Source organism: Halichoerus grypus, chromosome 4 (genome assembly GCF_964656455.1).
Source record: "Halichoerus grypus chromosome 4, mHalGry1.hap1.1, whole genome shotgun sequence".
In the NCBI taxonomy this organism is placed as follows: domain Eukaryota; kingdom Metazoa; phylum Chordata; class Mammalia; order Carnivora; family Phocidae; genus Halichoerus; species Halichoerus grypus.
Genome location: NC_135715.1, coordinates 151618880 through 151638661, shown reverse-complemented (window position 1 = coordinate 151638661; position 19782 = coordinate 151618880). Strand labels below are relative to the sequence as shown.

Below are 19782 nucleotides of genomic sequence, written 5' to 3'. Positions count from 1 at the left end.
TTAAATGCTTGTGTTGTGGGTGGAGGATCAGGGAAGAAAACTCCACGTAGGTGGTCAGTGTTTCATGGCTCCCAGCATATAAAAGGCTGACACCCACCACAGCGTGAGGGTAAATTATTCCTCCCCTCCGACTACTGCCGGCTGAGCGCACCACCATCCCTGAAAATGGATAGAATTACCCCAGAAGGACTTGGCTTGACGTTAGTATTTGTTTCCTGTTGTTCACATTCAAACATGTTTTTAATAATAAAAAGTGCTAAGAGCCTTTGAATTTGTTTCTTCACAAATATATTTTTCTCTTTGCAGTTTCTGAAGTGTCATCCACAGGGAATGTTAATTAAGACAATTACTCTACAATTTAAAAATCTATAAAGAAAAAGTTAAATGAATTAGTTGCTGGAGAGAGTATATAGGCCATTTTCATGTCTGAATGTGCTTTATATAGCAGGGACTTTGGACAACTTTGGATTTAGATGCTACGTTTGACTCAAAGGGAGTACAGACCATCACAAACCGCCAGATCAGCTGACCCAGCAAGTTGGGTCATTTAAAATATTTAAACCACATGAGCCTGGCAACAATGTTTATTTCAACTTTTCAAAGGAAGAGCTTTCAATTGTGTGTAAAGACACTGAGAATATAAACACAGCATATGTAATACATGTGAATATACTTAGCATATAATGCTTTTTCATTTCTAGGCCATCCTTTGGGAGAAGCTAAAAGTTGTTAGAGATTTGGCTTGAAACTGTCCAATCTAACTTTTTTTTTTAGGGGCACCTGGGTGGCTCAGTTGGTTAAGCCACTGCCTTCGGCTCAGGTCATGATCCTGGAGTCCCGGGATCGAGTCCCGCATCGGGCTCCCTGCTCAGCAGGGAGTCTGCTTCTCCCTCTGACCCTCCCCCTTCTCATGCTCTCTATCTCATTCTCTCTCTCAAATAAATAAATAAAATCTTAAAAAAAAAAAAAAAAAAACTTTTTTTTTTAGAAACACTGGATGAAAAAGGGATATGAACTCTGGGGGAGAAATGATGAACTTGGGAGATGTAAGGATATTCAGGTAAGCGGTCTTTACCAACGATTTCACTTGGCAAACTTAACAACTGGTGTTCCTTCTTTTACTGAGCACTTGGTGTCTACGACAAAGGAACAGATCTGACTGCACAGGCCGCTAACATCGTACCCAAGGACTTAGCCACGCGAAGGCTGTCACAGACCAGGACTGCCGCAATACTCAGAGGGCGATGGGTCACTCCTCATTATCATGCAAATGAGCCTGACCCAGCTTGTTCGAGTAAGACTGGAATGGGATGACAGTAGATTGCCCACAGAAATTGATCCCGCAGGTCTCTGAAAACAATGGAGAACTAACAGGAATTTACAATGTAAATTTATCTTAATAGCCTATATAATTTGTATCTTAAAGGACAACTTCTAATTATTTAGTGAAGTGTTCAGGCTAATGCCAATGAAGTAAAACCAACAAATGTAATCTCATTTCATTAAAGTATGCTATGAAAGCCATTGCCCAAATGTGTTTATGTGTATTCATATCCAGCTGATCATAAAATAATTCATAAAATTAAAAACCTCTCGTGGATTACTAAAATCAAACTCCGCTAGACCTACAAATATATTTGAGAAACTTTTAAAATGCTGACTTTTATGGGTAAAGCAAAGCCATAATACCTAGATGGGTATAAAGCCTTCTTGTCTTTGAAGAGTTCACTGGCTTCTAGTTTTTCTTCATAAATAAGTTTCTGCTGGTCTGTGAATTGGTCCCTGTATTTTTTACACTGTGAGAAATGAAAAAGGGGGGAAAAAGAAGATAATCACTTATATAAATAAATCTTTATTCATTCTTAAATATGCTAAGTCCATTTAACAGCATCAAGAGTAAGACTAAATGTGTACAAATACCCATTTAAAAAACCAAGAGCATTTTTCCTTTCTGGGTTTTAAAAGGTCGGTCTTAGAAAATGTCATAAAAACTATTATTTATATTGTGGAATTTGGGATGCTTCTTCAAAACACACAGGGCCTTGCTGCGTGGGTCCTGCTGGGAGTACTGATCCTCCCACCATGACGTCAGCTTCCCCCCAATCCTTTAATCCTTATTAGTCTGTCACACTCTTTCACAAAGACCCGCAATAAGAACAACACTGTACATTACAACTCACTGCACACATTTACACACACACAGACAGACAACGGACACAAAAGCTTCATAAGACAATACTTTCAACACGTCCTGTACCCCATTATTTTTATTCTACCATATTTCATTTTACAACCCTGGTCAATAATCTACTAAAAATTGATTTCATGACTCACAAATATGCTACAACCACTGGTTGGAAAAATCCTTCTCCGCACCCCCCATTACCATCTTAAAGTGTGGACATGGGACCTGAGAAGTCTCCCCTTCACCTGGATTCTAAGATGGCACTGGAGGGAGACAGGGGGTGGCTGGAGGGGCAGGCCAGGTTTTTAGATGAACTCAAAGAAATTCAGGTACAAATGCAGCTGAGAGCCACCAACATAATCGTATAAAGGCACATCAGCATTGCCGGCCGCCCTTTCAGGACTAAACACATCCCTCTCATTCTTTACCCCCAACACAAGGGAAGTACGGGCAAGATTCAGGGGCCAGGAGCCAGTGGGGAGCAGAGGCAGAGCAGACCCCTGGCATGAGAGGCTCCCCATCGTTATTCCTGAAAACAGTTCCACCGTCAGACTCCAAAGGGGAGAGATGAGCACGGAGACATGATGCATCTCACCAAAGTGACTCACTAAGCGAGGGAACGGAAGTGAGAGTCTAGTTCCACATGTTGAGCGGGTACCAATATGACACTAATCAGTGATAATGTCACTCTGCATAAGGGACTCTGGTAAGGGACAAGCCTACAGTGCCCGGTAGGAAAGAGCTTCCTGGAAGACATGTCCATCAATCATTCACTTACTAACTAGAAGCCCTTCGATCAATGATACTTGTACATAGTTAGCATTTAATACATCAACTGACCGAATTATTAAAATAAAGTCAACATCTAAACAAGTATCCCATGTACTCACGCTGGGCAACACCTAATGTTTTCATAAAATTAAGGAAGCTAAATTATAAGCCATTATCAAATAGATTTCCAGCTTCCCTTTAATTCAGGTAGAGGGAAACTTGAATCTCTTGAATGTCTCGTGGACACTGTAAAGCCTTCTCTTCCAGTCCATCAAAAGGTGGGCACCTTCTCACGAAGGTATCCAACAGGTCTCAGAAAGCAAACTCTTATGATCTGCAGGATTTCACTACCTCGGGTGAAGATGTTCAAACTGTATTATTCTATCTCTGGCAGTATTCCTTCAGATAAAGATGAAAAAAAGAAACAAAGCCAAACAAAACAAAAACCTGAACTCCTTTAAAGCAACTGGAATGTGGAATGAAACTACACACTCTCCGTTCCAGCCAAGGGTGAGAGGAGACAGCCATGGGAGCTCCTGGCTGCTCTGGGAATTCTCACAGAAAGCCAAGTACAGGGCAAGGTTCAAAAACACCGTAGTCCTCAGGTGCAGCTCCTCGAGGCTACAGGAAGAATGCGGTTAAAGTGTGCTTTTACCTAACACTTCTCAAACACTCAAAATACACAGTAAGGAGTCTCTGGAAAAAAAAAAGAAAAAAACCTAACAAGGCATTTTTTACCCTCCACAGGTGGAAAATCCTTTTTAGCTCCTTGTGAGTAGAATCCAAGAATAGGTAAGGTCTTGGTGGCCAGTTCTTGTCAATTGGAGATAAGGAAGGCATCTTATTTTTCATTTCCAAGAAGTATTTTTGCACCTATGTTGGATTTGACAAAAAAAAATGCCAGATGAGTAAAATATGCCAGGATCAAACAGACCAGTCTTTAGTGGAATTTAGCAAGTTTTAGGTGATAAAATGTTGTATTTCCTCTGGAAAATCTCTTTTTTTACTCTCTGTCTTGGTTGGGAAAATCAAAGCTCCACTAAATGGTTAGGGGAAAAGAAGAATGCTAACACTAACACTAATGTTAATATTAACATGAACACTTACACCAGCTAACACTAGACAGCTGCATCGTTTAAGAGGTAGCCACTATCCACATGTGGCTGTTGATATTTAAATCTTAAGTAATTAAAAAAATTAAAAATCCAGTTCATCAGTCATATTAGTTACATTTCAAGTTAGCCACACGTGGCTAGAGTCTCCTCTATGGTACCATGAGGATACAGAACATTTTCATCACTGCAGAAAGTTCTATTGGGCAGCACCACTCTAGACTACTGGAGAGGGGCCAGCACTGTAAGAGCTTTCTATGACCACAGATGACAAAGTGAGGCTCACGGAAGCAATCTGCTCACGTCACAAATCTGCACGTGGCAGAGCAAGCTGGCTCCAGAGTTTGCACTTCCACCACTACATATACTTGTCTGGAAGACAGAGGGGAATGTTGGACCCCACCCTGGTTGAGTGGCACAGCCTGGCTCTCCTTCGCCCCTCCGCCCACTGCCTTGTTTGCCGCAGGGCAGGGGTGGCAAGATGCTGGCATTCTCCTCAAATCCCTATGTTGAAATCCTCGCCCCCCAATGGGACAGTATGAGGAAACGGGGCCTTGGGGAGGAAATTACGTTATAAGGTCACAAGGGGTAGTGCTCCCAGGATTAGTGCCCTTTTCAAGAAGACCCAGGAAAGTGCTTGCTTCTCTTTGTCTTCTCCTGTGAGGGAACCAGGAAAAGGCCCTCACCAGAACCAGAACATATTGTCATTCTGACCCTGGGCTGCCCAGTCTCCAGAACTGTGAGAAATAAATGTTTACTGTTTAAGTCACACAGTCTGTGGTATTTTCATTATAGTAGCCCGAACTAAGATACCTGGCTTGCTTGGGTTCACCTTCCCCAGACTATGTTCTCTCTGTCAAAGAAGAACATTAAAATAAAATGGCACAGGGGGAGGGAGAGGGACAAGCAGACTCCCCGCTGAGCAGGGAGCCCAACGCGGGGCCTCGATCCCACAACCCTGAGACCATGACCTGAGCCGAAGTCAGATGCTTAACCGACTGAGCCACCCAGGAGCCACAGAAGAACAATTTATTAATTATTTTATTAATCATATGTGGGCCACTGATAACTTCCCGACACAATGCTACCTGAATGTGGGGGGAAATGATAGAGAAGACAGAATCCCTCAGTGTCACAGCTAGGATTTAACTGTTACCAAACAAGTCACTTGAGGTGATGCTATTAACTAATTAATCCAATAACGCTAATCAGCTATATAGAAAGTGTAAACTTACAATTCTCTGAAGCGTAAATTCATAAATTTTCTTTCCAGCATTGGCTCTGAAGAATTTCCTGTACTCCCTACGTACCTTTAAAAAGAAGCAGCAGAATGTAGAGGTTAATGCGTGGCCAGCAGACGCCCATACAGATGATGCACCTCTATTAGAAAGGAAAACAGGTGGAAGGAGTAAAATCTCTAAGTGATTTTCTGGATACAGTAAATAATTGAAGCACGTTAAGACAATGGATTTTAAATCAGAGAAAAAGAAATTAAGAGATGCAAAGTGATAATACCAGAGTGTTCTGATGTTTTAAATACTCTTAACTAGTTTTTAAAGAGCCTGATGATTTGACAAGAAACACTCTACAGACAGCGCTGCAAACTCATCACAAATCAAAATACATTTCAGAAAAAAAATTATCTAAGGTCATTTTCACACAGATTGTTCTTAAAAGGTAAAAAAATGCCTGAAGAACTCTTGCGGTTTCCAAAAGCCTTGCATCCGAAGACAGGACTTTGGTACTGCACACTGAGAACTAAATGTGCCTAAAAATAAGAATTTAAAAAGCAGCTTGTGAACGAACTACCATTATCTTCCATTTAATTGCATTAATATTTCTCTAATCTCTGCTCCTGCCAAAATTTCTACTAAGTACTATCACAGCACTTAGGACATCACATTACAGTTTTAGTTTCCCTATTTGCTCCTTGCTAACACTGTCACATTTACTTTGCATGCTAATGTCTAACAAATAAAATAACTAGGTGAGGTGTTTACTGTTTGAATGAATGGTACAGTTAAATCTTGAAACTAGGGGAAAATATTTAAAATATTTATTATCATCTAGCCGTAAATGAGAACATTAGATTTCAGCAAAACATTAGCCTATTTGAATAATTCAGACATTATGTACCTTTGTCTTTTGTCTTTAGTTTTCTGGGTTTAATTGCACATGTTCAAAATATTTCTACATTAGGGCTTATAAGCTAGCCACCTACTAACCAAATTCAGTTTGTAGAAAAATGTTTTATTTGCCTATTTTTAAATTAAGAACTTCACATAGGAATTCAGACTGCATGTTTCTCTTGAAATTTTTCTAAGATCTAGCAACAGTGAGCCCCATTCCTACATAACGAGGCCTACGTGGGCCACAGGAGCTGTTGCTGTCTTTATGAGACAGGCACGCTCCAAACTGCTCGAGGCCCCACCATTCCTAATCCACCCGCCCTCTGCTGCTTCCCTCATCCATGTGACCTCCCGGATCCTGTGGGGCAGATGAGCACCAGACCCATTCTCTACACTTGTGGATTATTAGGTCTAAAACGTTTCCCATCCATCATACAGGCAGTTTTTCCTTTTGTTCCTATTCTAGGTTACTGCTTATCATTTTTTCTCTTAGCCAAGGAGCTCCTAGATTCAGAACCATTTCAAATCTCAAACTAATGAAGTTGGAAAGGACAAGGAGAAGAAAAATGAAAATTATTTATTGGCTCCTGGAATTTTAATAGTGTAGGAAAGCAGAGAAGGTAAAGTGAGATTTCATGTAAACACATCCATAGAAATACAGTGGAAATCCTACTGTTTAGTTGAATGTCACTGTAAATGAGTTCACTGTAACATGCTTTTTGATATTCACAGGAATATTTTTCCTGAAATATTCTCTGGAATCACAGCTATATACAGAAAAGGCCTGGTGACAACGTGCTGGCCTACGCGGAATGGGTTCCCCTCGTGGGCTCTGACAGTCCTGAAAGAGTCCACTGAACTTTGTAATCAATTCCACAAGAACTTAATCATTTAAAAGGACAAAACTACTGCTCTTATCAACATCATTCTTTAAAAAAAAGCACAAAATGATTACATTCTTGGACTCCAAAGAAGTCTGACCTTATTTCATAACAATAATAATGGTAACATATTAAAATACTTGTTTTATAAGGAAACTGGTGGAAAAAAAAGAATTACATCTAGAGGAAGCCCAGTTACCTCCAGCTAAAACCTACAATTCACCTACAAACTGAATTTGATTTATAGGCTGCTAGTATACACCCCTAATACGAAAGTATTTCTGAAACCATACACAGTTAAACCCAGAAAACTAAAGATAAATGTGATGTTGCTGGTAGAAATCATGACACAGAGTAAAAATCCTGACTCAATGTTTTGTTCCTTCTTTTTATGAAAATTAGAATGCAAATTAGAACAAGTGAATAAAATGGGAAATAAAATCCTTTAAAAAAAGCAGTTATAGAACTTGTTCAGAATTAAACAGAACATCTTGAGTTCCTGTTTAAGTACTTCTTAATTTAAAAATTGCTTGATGAATATTCAGTATAATCAAAAAGGTTAATTTACTAAGAGTTTATAGGCTAAACTTTTAGGGGAAAATGCGGATTATTCAAGAGCAGAACATACAGATACTGCTAGTGCTCTTTAGAACCAGAGCCAGTGGTTTCCTGGATGGTATTTAAATATTTAGAAGAAGATGAATTGTTATACTATTACAGCAAAAATAATAAAAAAGGAATAGAATCAAAAGGGGGCCTAAGTATCCCCAAAAGACAATCTGGATGGCACCCTATGGCGATGAGTTATTGAATACTAGGAAGACACAGTCTTTACACTGCTTAAAAGTTGTTCTCAAGGTTTTCTGGGGGCTCAGTCATATTTTACCTAAAGGAGTAAGCACCACTTTGAAATGAACCCTGCCCTTAATTAAAAGGCATCTGAATCTAATCTGAATGATCCACTGCCAGTCTTATTTGTCTGAATCTGTACTTTTATGCAAAATCCTTTGGGTTCTATGCTGAACAATGAGAATGGCAGTCCCTCTGCAGAAAGCTCCGCTCCAGGACCCATTACTGGAGCAGAAGAGTTGGACAAGGGGAACCAAGAGCCTGATATCCCCCACGCTGGCCACCGTAGACCGTGGGTCAGCTTTTAAGCTCGTCTACTATAACTCTGTCTCATGAATTAAAAACAAAAAACAAAACACAAACTTCATCCTCATAAAGATAACATGAAATAGAACTTGGATAACAAAGTGTCTTATTAGATAAAACACGCTACAGTGCTATGACTTTAAACCGACTGTTTAAAGAAATACACCACAATAAAATCAGCAAATATTAGTGCACAGGTTTGTTCTCAAAAAGGAACGCAATTAGGCAAGATGACATCGTAAAAGACTGTGCAGACCATAAGCAAGCATAATCGATCATTTTCTCAGGGTTAGTAAGTGCTAGGCTTCGTTGAGTTCACCGTGGGCAGAAAGAAGGGGTGGGGAAGTACCTTCAGTCCAAGCCAGTAAGCCCAAATGACAGCAACTGCATGCTTACGCCTAGCCTCCTCCTTCAAGCGTTTCAATTCCCTTCGAGCCTAGAATGTTTTAGATAGTAAATAAAAGAGACAGCCCAATGCAGACAGCACAAATGACCAGAAAAAGACACCCCACCAAACAGAAGAGCCAATTGATGAGTAAGGATTTCAGAATGATAGAGCAATCGGGCACAATCATTTAAACCCAAAGAATCAGCGTAAGTCCGGGGCAGGCCCTTGTCTTTTTAGGGCACTGAGCCTCTGTTCCAGGGGAAGGCGATCTGCATGGTACCTGAGGTTAGCACGCCTCTGCGCCCCCACTTCCCTTTGTTTTCCTTCTTCCTTCCCTGGTCTCTCTCCCTCTTCCACTTCCCTCTCTCTCTCCCTTATCCAACCCTTCGAACTGTGAGTGGCAGCTGATGCCTTCAGCAGATTTCCCTCTGCTGCCAGTACACAGGGCTAAAGGGGCTATGAATTTGTGTTCATTCATTCAGACGTTATTATAAAAAGACAGCTCTTATGAACAAGCGTTTGAAAATAGAAGGAATATGGGCTGTTTCTCTGAAGTTCAAACAAAAAAAAAAAACTCAAAATCCTTTCCCATTAGAAAATCAGAAGTAGCCCGTATCGAAATTCAGTGTGAGCTCAAGGCCCCCAACAGTGAAATACACTGACGATAAAAAGTGAAAAGACTTCTAGGTTTAAAAATCAATCTTAGGGAAGAGTCAAACTGAGGCATGTTACTGTGAAAGATGAAACAGGCAGTGACTTTTCATTACACGGTAGTACTGACTGGGAAATGAGCTCATTCAGCGGGGAAAACCCAGAGATAATTGTCAAAGCGTCTCTCTGCCTGTGCTAGGACATTTCCCTCCACTTACTAAAGGAACTAGTCTGTTCTGCACAGATTTTTCAAGCAAAAACACAAACGAACAATGCTGGTGAGTGCTTTCGGCAAATTAGGATCTTCATACAGGCAAATGTTGACTTTTCTCATTTTTCTCACAAGATGGGCTTCTAATGCTGACAAGGTAAATTTAAAAACATAGGACTCTATTGATATTTATGTTTCTAACCGGAATACACATTTTTAGCAGAGATGACCTTTGATTTTCTAAGTAACAAAAACATCTAAAAGTCTCGTCCCTTGGGGTATGTGAAATGTTCACAGAGCCCACGACTCTGCCTGGGGATTAGTGAGAGTATTTCAGGAGGCCTTTGTTTCTGAACACAAACAGCTGATGCTGAAATTCTTGGGATTCTTCAGTGGCAATTATAGCTAGCTTTGTATGAACACAGCTTTCTGTTAAATCACAAATGATCATTCTTTCCACATACATTTTGCTTATAATAATCAATGGCTGCCACAAGGAGCCTACAACACATTTCATTCATGGATTAATATGTTTTAAGGCATGCGTTAAAGGTGGTCCTATCATCATCATGTTGCAGAAGACCAACCGAAGCCCAAACCTTAACATTCCCAACATGCCCCCCCGCCCCCCCCCCACCAAACAAAAATACCTCAAGAAAACTGTCAGTGTATGTTGGGGGTTGGAGGGAGGGAAGGGGGGGGAAAAAAAACTAAACTAAACATGCACGTTACTTGAGAGTTTTTTTTTAAAAAAAGAGCAACTATACTGGTGCCTCATTAATAAGCAATTAGAGTCTACACATTCGGCCTACACATGCTTAGGGATCCTAATGGGTACTACTGACACTACCACACCCAGGTTTATTAAATCCGGCTGCTAGGACATGCACCAGTGGGGGCCACCGTTAGCTGGAGTCATTCAGCCCCTGACAGGCTAAAGATCCAAACTGATTATGGCGGATTCCGGGACCGAGGGACGGGTTGTGCAAATCAAGTACCTTAGATCCAAGCCAGTAAGCCCAAATAACTGCAATAGCATGTTTATTCCTAGCCTCCTCCTTCAGCCGGCTCAGTTCCCTTCGCGCCTGTGATGCATTTGAAAAGGAGTTACAGAAAAGTTTAAGGCAAGAAAGGTTACTGCTGGTTCCCAAAGGGGAAAGAGGAAGAGAGACACCAGTCACCATCACACAGTGAACGCGAAAGCGTGTGCCGCCACCCCACACCACAATGTCGGAGAGACAGGCAGGTAAAGGCGTGCTCAGTAGCTTAAGCCAGGGAAACATTTCTGGCCCCCGAAGGAGAGGGTCCGTGGCCCCACACATGACTCCCGACCCACTGCCTTCCCGGGGGGGCGGCTGGGGGGCAGTCTCTGGCCTACCTGGGTCCCACGCCAATACGCTGCAATGGTGGTGGCTGCTTCCTCACATCGCTTTTGGTGCTTCAGTTCCCGCAGGATCTTCCGGGCCTGAGGGGAAGAATCACCCAGGAAAATAGAGAGTTAACCAAAAAAATGAAATTCCATAGTGATTTGAAAAAAAAAATACTTGAGGAGACAGTCATCATATCCGTTCTCAAGTGAAAAATCTACAGCTTAAAGAGAGAAAGAGGAGAACTTGCTTAGTAGGCCTCAACGGACCAGGAGAAGGTGGTAAATGAGGCCGTCATTGAGCACGACAGTGTAGCCCCCACTCAGACTGAGGTAGCGGCCTCCTGTGCCCTCACGTGTGACAGGAGGAAAATCTGAGCACAAGCAGTAGAAGCTGGCGCACATCGGATGGAAGGAACCGCTCTCAGAACGTGGTCAGAGGATCTCCAATGATCCTCCAAAATCCATTTACCACTTTCATTATTGTTCTATACAGAACGTAACTGGAGCTGTACTTTGTATTCAGAAGAGATGTTTAAAAACTTGCTAAAATAATCTCACTGGTCCAAAACCAGCGGCTTCTTCCCAGTAGCCACCAGGAGCCAGGGCAGCGCGTGGTTTGGAGGTGGACTCTGAATGTCTGAAGTCTCTAGACTGGAGTCACGGCCCCATGACCCAGTAATGAGGTCAAAGAAGAACTGGCAGGCGGTAACTTCACTTCCTCTATGTGCTTGGATTTGTATTTTGGCATTTGCTGTGGGACAACGACCAAAGTGTCCCACGGGCCTAGACAAAGGTCAATCGATGCCGCTGGACTCCTGGCCCAGGGCTCTACCCTCTGAAGGGGCTCTGGGCCTGGGAACTACCTTGGAGTAGCCCCTCTGGACCCAGCTCACCCCACAAAATCTCCCAATAGGGAAGTGGTCAGGATAGGCCCTGAAGTATCTTCGACCTGGAGCAGGGGTCAATAACCTTTCTGTAGAAGGCCAGACGGGAAGTATTTCCGGCTTTACAGGTTTCACGTTCTCTATCACAACTACTCAGTTCTGCTGTGATAGCGCTAAAGCAGCCACTCACAAGATGTAAATAAATAAGCAAGGTTTTGTACCAATAAAACTTTATATGAACTTTGTAATTATATTTGTATATATATTTATATATATATTTTATATTTGTATATATATTTATACAAAATTTGTATCCCATATAATTTTTAACACCTCATGAGATGGTTCTTCTTTTGTTTGAAACAATGCTTTAAAAAATATAAAAGCCATTCTTTGCACAAAAACAGGCGTAGGCTTGATTTGGTCCAGAGGCTGTAGTTTGCTGACCTCTGAACCAAGCTTGTAGGAAGGACCTGGAACTCGGTGATGGGTGCGCTGTGATCCCCACTAGAATGGCCAGAGCTCAGGATGTTTTGATCATTACGGGGCAGCCCACAAGACAGTCACCAGGAAGTTACGGAAGGGAGCCGGGCTGGGGGTGCTGAGGTCCAGCAGGACACACAGGTGCGGAGGCAACAGTGTGAGAGACAGCCCTCTGGGCTACACTTCCCTGGCAAACAGGGGGCAAGAGGATACTGAAATCATGTACAGTATTATTTCAAGGACTTCCTGCTCAGAGAACAAAGCTCTTGAAAAGAGAGCCGGTTGGAAGGACGCAGCCAAGACATGGTCACAAGGGCCCCAGCATCGCCCATAATATTTATTCTTTCTATCTGACTGTTTACAGGGTAGGCAGGAGACGAGGAGCTCTCCCCTGCAGGGTGACCTTAAAGACATCATCCTTTGTGAAGAACCTGAAAACCCCAAATAAATAAGGCTTACTTCTTTCAAACTTACCTTCCAACCCCGGATATAAGACTGAATTACCAAGGCAGAACTCTTGATCTGCTGATACCTCTTTTGTTGCTGTAGGACGAAAGGGAAAGATATTAGCGGTTCTATTTACACATCTGTAATACACACACTGCAAGGATTGAGAAAGAGGACTTGCTCACTTAGTGCAATTAACCCTTGATTTCCCATACTCCTTTTGGGAACCAATATGTAAAGAAATCAAAATATCAAACGATCCAAAATTATTAGAGTTAATCCAGAGAATGCTTTAAGGATGCTAAATATAATTCAATGATCATCACTTTAATAGAACTGTGGGGATATAAATGTGAATCCAACCCCACTCCTGCACCCAAGGACTTGCAGTGGACACCAGTCGGCGATGTGAAACAGAAACAGCATCTTGGGAGAGTCGAGTGAGCACCAAGTAGGTTCAGATACAGCCAAGGTCGCCTCCGGGTAGGGAAGGTTAAAGCAAACCCAGTGAGCCTCCAAGAAAAAGGCCCCAGGCCAAATGTTGGCACAGCAAGCTCAATGCCCAGAGGCCCTTTTTAGTTCTAGGGCTGATGCCTCAGAGAGTGGAGGCCATTGGAATCCTACCCCTAGAAACGTGAGCTCTTACTGTATTTAATGTGGAATATTCCCTGGCACATGTGCATCTGGGGTGAAATTTCAGCTTTTCAATGTACTGAAGTCATGTTGTGCTTCTTTCACTTTGGAAATGCTAGATTGCTCAGCTCCCTTTACTGGGGGGCAGACATGCCTTTCGGCACTCTAGGTTGTATTTTGGAAGCTCAGAGGAAACACGGTGATGTGATCAACACATGAGCAGCGAAGCAAGAGAACACCAGAGACAAAGACCTTGGACAAGTCACTACCTTCTCTGAGTCTCCATTTCCTCATCTGTCAAATGAGGAGCTGCAAACCCCTCCCCGCCCCCAGATTCCTCACAGAAGAATATTCCATGCTGTACAACAAACTATACCCACCATCTCTGACCATCACTTCTGACATCCATTTGGTACCTCACTGTTCTCTTCTGAAACTCCTAAATGGCTTGAAAATAACTCTATCTCACTTTAAAATTCATCTCATAGAGCCATTAAAAAGGACAGAATATGGATTTTAAAATAATCAGCAACTGAAAACAGGCATGGAGAAAGTGTTTGAGTTATCTGATTGAGGAAAAATACTGAGTTTAATCACTGGCGTGGATAACATATAGTTTACTGGTTGAGGTATTTAGCTCAAATTCTGAAGCAGATTTGACACTAGGGCAAAATTAATACTTTCTCTGAAAGTTAGGCTATTATTTGTTTCTATTCTCCAAATCAGTATTCGTCGTAGCTCTCACCATCATGATTTAATGATACATCACATGGTGGCTCTTTTATTCGTCTGGAGACACAGGGACGAAAGGCTGCAGATGGTACCTGCTCTTCCTGGTTCATTGCCCTGTTGCTTCTCAGCCTTCTGATGAAATGCCACCTTCCAGACGTCTGCCTTGACCTTGCTATCTAAATTTATATCTTATATTTATATCTTAATTCTCCACTATCCTTTATCTCAGTACTCTTGTTTCCTTCCTAGCACTGACTACAATCTGTAATTGTTCCGATTATTCACTTGCTTACACCCATATTGTCCCTTACTAGATATAAACTCTAGGAGGTCAGGAAATTAGGTTCTTTTGTTCATGGTGCTCTCCCCAGAGCCTGGAAGAGTAGGTGTTGGCAAAAGCATTCATAGGATTCAAGATAGATGAATTCACTACACTCCCAAACTTGGATTTTCTTAATGATCTCAAAAATAAATGACGGAAAGAGTCCCTGAGGACTGGTGATTTCTCAGTTCCCCCTTTCTCAGGCAAATACAAAATAGAGCATTATGAATCTGCAGAAATGCCAAGTGCCATTGCTGTGTGCACGGAAGAGAATCCACCACAGCCAGGTTGGTGACAACCGTCCTCTGCGCCTTTGCAGAATACATAGGAATACATCTATCATCGTGACTGGACAGGTCCATATGTCCACACCCGTACCACTGGTTGTACCCTTCCGACTAGAGGAAGCAATTTTAAAGATACTCTCTTAAAGATCAAGCAATTTTTTTTCTTTGGCTTAATCATTTAAGTATGTCCTTAATTTCTCAAACTTGGGACATATTACGCTAAAACACATGACATGAGACTAGGTCAGCAACACTATGTCCTCGTTATACACCGCCTCCTAGTAAGATGTTTCTATAGCAGAAAAACAGAATACCCTAAAGGAGATCTGACTGCAAATTCAATTCATCTTCCGACTCACTCTCTAGAGCAAATGCATAGATTGAAAAAGCACTTGGGAGTAGTGTTTTTATCACTAAAATTCATTTGTGAGAACACAGCCCAGGTTTAAGCTAGCCTAAAGGCAAACCTTCGGGCTTCCGTCAAACATGTTACTCCTTCAATGAAACATCTATAATCAAGTGAGAAAGAAAATCCCAAAAAGAAATGCCATGTCTATTAAGTAAACATACTGTATTTTTGAGTCTTTTCCCCTAGTTAATAAGACCAGCTATCTGAGGACTAAAGGAAATTGAACTCTTGCACCAAACCCAGAATTCTACTACAATGGGGCATTAGTTTTCTGGAATGAAGCCATTTTCAGCGCTGCTACAATACACGGAGAACAGCCAATTATTCTGGAAAATTGACCCTACGATATGAAGAGAGTTAAATGACACTGCCTCTTCAAATCTGATGAGCAATTTCAAGACTTCAATCTCTCACTACATGTATCTATATCAGGGAAGGCAGCGTCGTGACATACTAAACTTGAGCTTTAAAGTTGTCCTGGATGCAAACCTCATCTCTGCTGCTTAGTGGCTGTTTGCCCATGGGCAAGTCACTTAACGCCTCATGCCTCAGTTTCCCTGTCTTTAACAAAGGTACCACAAGAGCACTCATTCCATGAAGTTGCTGGGGGAACCGAATATGTAAAAATGACATACACAGTTAACTACATAACGAATACTTGCAAATAAGCCTCATTATTACAGATGAGAACGGTCGGAGGCTCTTACCGCATATCTCCTGCACCAGGCGGCTATCACAATCTGGCTTTTCCTCATTAGCAGGAAGTGTGTGCGGCATTTCCACCCCCGATAAATCTTCTGAATGAGAGTGGCCAAGTCCTCAAGACGCTGTTTCCTCAGGTCTTCTAGTTTGAATAACTAATAAGAAAGGGTAGATGGATTTATCAAAAGTCTACCAAAACCTTATGACATGCATGAAAGACATCTCCAGGAGGAAAAAGTTCACAATGTTAGAATCAACCACATTGAGAAAAAAAATGCATAACCATCTTAATTACAGATGATAGGAATAACAACCCACGAGAAGACTTATTTTGATGAATTCATACAAGATCCACTATTTACAATAGGGCGATGTAGAATTTGACAAATCAGAGAGGGGCTGAACTGGAAGCTCAGATTTACCTTCACGCTATCCACGGGAATGCAACTACTAAGCACAGGGGGATGCTGATATTGTTTCTCTCTTGAACAATTCAAACATTTGCCAGATTCTCCAAATTACCAAAGACACTGCTACGTTAATTATACTTCATCCTAGTCTATATTCATTTACAAAAAAACGTTCCCTTGGAGTTCCTACGTAGAATTTTAAGTGTCCTTTTCACCTTAAAAATTTTTTCAATAGGAATGCTTTCATGTACCTTAAAATAATAGGGTTATCTTTCCTAAAATTATTACATAATTCAGCTATAATCAATATAGACTGAATTTACCCCCAATTCCTATGAATTAGGGAGGTTTTATTGTTGTAATAACCGTTTCTCTAGTAAGTGGTGTACAATATATCAGTTCAAAGATTTTGATGTTTCATTAAAAAAAACCACGTTCTTCTACTGCCCTCCTCCTTGCCCATCCTCCTGAAGGTCTGCAGAAAAAACAAGAATGTGGGCCTCCTGGCAGCATCTCTGGTGATGTTATGAAGTTAAATATCCTTTAAGGACTTGCCTATATGATTATAATGTAAGTTCAGAGTGTCAAGATTTTGATTACTTACTGTTCTCGGGTTCCGGATGAATATCTTTGATCTACCAAAGGAGTATTCTTCCACAGGAATCTCTAATTCATTAAACAGAACCTCCACGCCAGCCCTATAAAAATAAATAAAAACAGTGAGTTTTCTGAGTTATAAAAAGAGGTTATCTTCTCTTCAATCATGGTATCAGGTTCTTAGCAGCATAAAAAAATAGCTTTATTTCCAAGTATAATTGGTCTTTCAGTAAGCAGTCTTTTGTGAAAGATTTTTCAGACTGAACTCCACAAATTAAACCAAATCCAGTAACGCTAAAAGAGTAAATTTGGGTTAGGAACTATGTAGTCTAGGAAAATATGGCATTAAAGCCAGTATCTTGATTTCATTAACAGAGGCAATCTTTGTATCAAATATACCCATAACAAAGCCCCAACCAGGGTCAGGAGGGGATACAAGAAATTCACATCTATTTTTGAACCCGCTCAGTTAATTCTTGAAAATATTTTTAATATTGCGCTCATGCCTCACAGCATGGGCAGAACCCAAGAGACAGTGCTAAGTGCCAGACCAATGGGGTGGAATGAAGCAGAGGCCTTATGTGATGGGAGCAAGGCCTGAACTGGGCTCTGACTTCTCCATCCTGGACCCCGCTTTCAACATCAATCTTTAACCAAACTTCAGCCCACCGACTTAGGGACTAGGTGCCAAACAGGGAGTGAAGGCATGTTCTGTGCATTATGGTAAATACTGACCATAATACCGTGGCAATTAGCAATGGGAACAAACAGTACGCAGATCCCACACTGCCTGGGTATTGACCTGTGCATCGGAGGCCACATCGTATGTCTGGAGTTCATCTCCTTGTAATACAGGGTGAGTGTCCTATTCCAGGCCGTGTCCAGTGAGAATGTGGGGGCAATACCAGTACGGTGAAATCAAATCCCTAGTGCCTGCACAGGCCCGTAAAACAGACACGGCGGCCTTCCTGTGGTGGTTGGGAGAGCTTCTACCACCTGCAGAGAAGGGGCAACTTCTCCGCCTGGCAAGAGCTGAAGAAAGAGCAGTGGACAGCCAAAGCCTGCCTTCTCTTCTGCAGCAGCCCCCCGGCAGACACAGGTTCTGTCTGCATGTGGAGAGCTCACAGGGGCTGCTGCTGCAGTGGTCCTTCGCTCTGTCTGGGACTAGATGCCTGAGTACAGTTCAGGGGAGATGGGCGGAAAGCCGCAGGACCCGGGTTCCACCGTGTTCTCCAGTCCAGCTTCACCAGCAGTAACACTGGCTCAGTCCTACTTGCTCCTGTATCTGTTTCCCAGTTGGCGCAGACCCAGGCCAAGAGTGAGACCCTCACCCCCACCCACCGTCTGTCTCTGGGGTTCATTCCCCAGGAAAAAAACCCGAAAAGCGAAGAGCAGTGATCTGAGCTGCCTCTAACTGCTTTCATGATTCTACACAAATATACTTAGCAATTACAAATCCCCTCCTACGAACTTGCCACAGCATATTTTAAAAATTCTATTGACATACAAGTTCCAAATGTGGATAAGCCCTGTTCAGACCTTACAATCGAGGCCTCTATAATCAATCACTAATTGGCACAAAATGGTACCCTAATGGAAGAGGGTCCAGCACAGAGGAAGCATCCAACTTGCCACAGAATTGTTTTACTAACAGCAGGTGAAGAAAATAGCATGGGATTTGTAGGCTTTAAAACTTCATTATTAAATGTGATCAATGCATTTCTTACCTTGCTGGTCCTTTCCAATGAGGCCATGTTTGTTTACAAAGCATTTTGTATCTTTCTAGGCACGGTTCATAGGCCTGCCTGAAGGCGTAGCCTGCCCTCCTCACTCGAACATTCTCCAAAAGACCCAGGTACCTGATCTGATGACATACTAGAGCCTCGGTGAAGATGTGTGCTGCTTTTTTATCATTTGGTTTGATGCACCTAAAATATCACAAAGATTTTAGGTTTTAAACTCTGTCTCTTGAGGACAGATCTGTGTTTTACAAAGTAGAGTATATAATTATTTTGCGATAATTATTTATTATCCTTGGGAAACCTAGTCATATCTTTTGAAATTATTTTAAACAGTTTTACAGAAACCTAAAAATGAATATGACATACATGGCACTTAAAGAATATACTAATACATACAATAATAACATGGATGAATTATCACTGACGTTTTGTTGATTGAAATAAGTTTGACATAAAAGAGTATATATTTTTTAATTCCATTTATATGAAGTTCAAGAAAAACAAATCTATGATTAGAAATCAGTATTGCTGTTACCTCTGGGGAGACGTAGGGGTGCAGATCAACAGAGAAGGGGCACAAAGGAACCTTCAGGGATGATGGGTACAGGTGTATACATATATAAAAACTTCAACAAGCTGTACAATTAAGATTCATATACTTTACTGTACCGTATGATATAACTCACTGAAACTATTAAAAACACTACTGTTTCCCTATTGCCTTGTATCTCCCTCCTTTTTAACAGGGCATTTTGCTGTCCAAGGAACAACAAACATTTCCCAGCCTCTTTTGCAAGTAGGTGTGGCCATGTGATCAAAAGTCTGGCCACTAGGATCACAACAGAATTAATATATGGCATTTCTGAGTGTCCTTAAAAGGAAGGGACTTGCACTCCCCTTGTTCTTCTCTAACTGCTGGCTGGGAATATAGAGCCATGGTAGAAAGCCATCTTTGACAATATGGATGAGGGAAACACCCTGGGAACCACAGAGCCACAAAATAGAAGAAAATGCTGGATTAGCCCCGAAATCCTTATACTCAGAAGTTACATAAGGAATAAGTGAGTCTTGTTTAAGCCGTTGTTATGTTTGGATCTTACGGAAGCAATCTCTATATCTTAATTAATACACTATTAAACATTTATGGTTATATCTGCCTACTTACAAGTGTTAAATAAATTCTACACACATATATAATACGTGAACAATTAAGTCTTACCTAGTTTGACTCTGGTGTTTTTATGCTTCTCCTTTTACATTTACAAAAAATAATGTCCACCCT

The 19782-nt window shown here is 41.5% G+C and overlaps 1 protein-coding gene across 6 annotated transcripts in view; it reads right to left on the bottom strand.

The window, feature by feature from the left end:
• The window catches only part of MYO1B (myosin IB), a 179081-nt gene that overhangs the window by 8991 nt on the left and 150308 nt on the right, over positions 1–19782 (bottom strand). For 4 of the 6 annotated variants that reach the window (XM_078071123.1, XM_078071121.1, XM_036065480.2 and 1 more), the window contains 10 exons: positions 18486–18686; positions 16766–16859; positions 15757–15906; positions 12694–12762; positions 10862–10948; positions 10482–10568; positions 8583–8669; positions 5304–5378; positions 3695–3829; positions 1690–1796 (listed from right to left, as the gene is read on the bottom strand). In XM_078071123.1, coding sequence (XP_077927249.1) covers positions 1690–1796; positions 3695–3829; positions 5304–5378; positions 8583–8669; positions 10482–10568; positions 10862–10948; positions 12694–12762; positions 15757–15906; positions 16766–16859; positions 18486–18686 — 1092 coding nt within the window. The remainder of the gene's footprint in view (positions 1–1689; positions 1797–3694; positions 3830–5303; positions 5379–8582; positions 8670–10481; positions 10569–10861; positions 10949–12693; positions 12763–15756; positions 15907–16765; positions 16860–18485; positions 18687–19782) is intronic. The other 2 variants (XM_078071125.1, XM_078071126.1) reach the window with 2 other exon arrangements.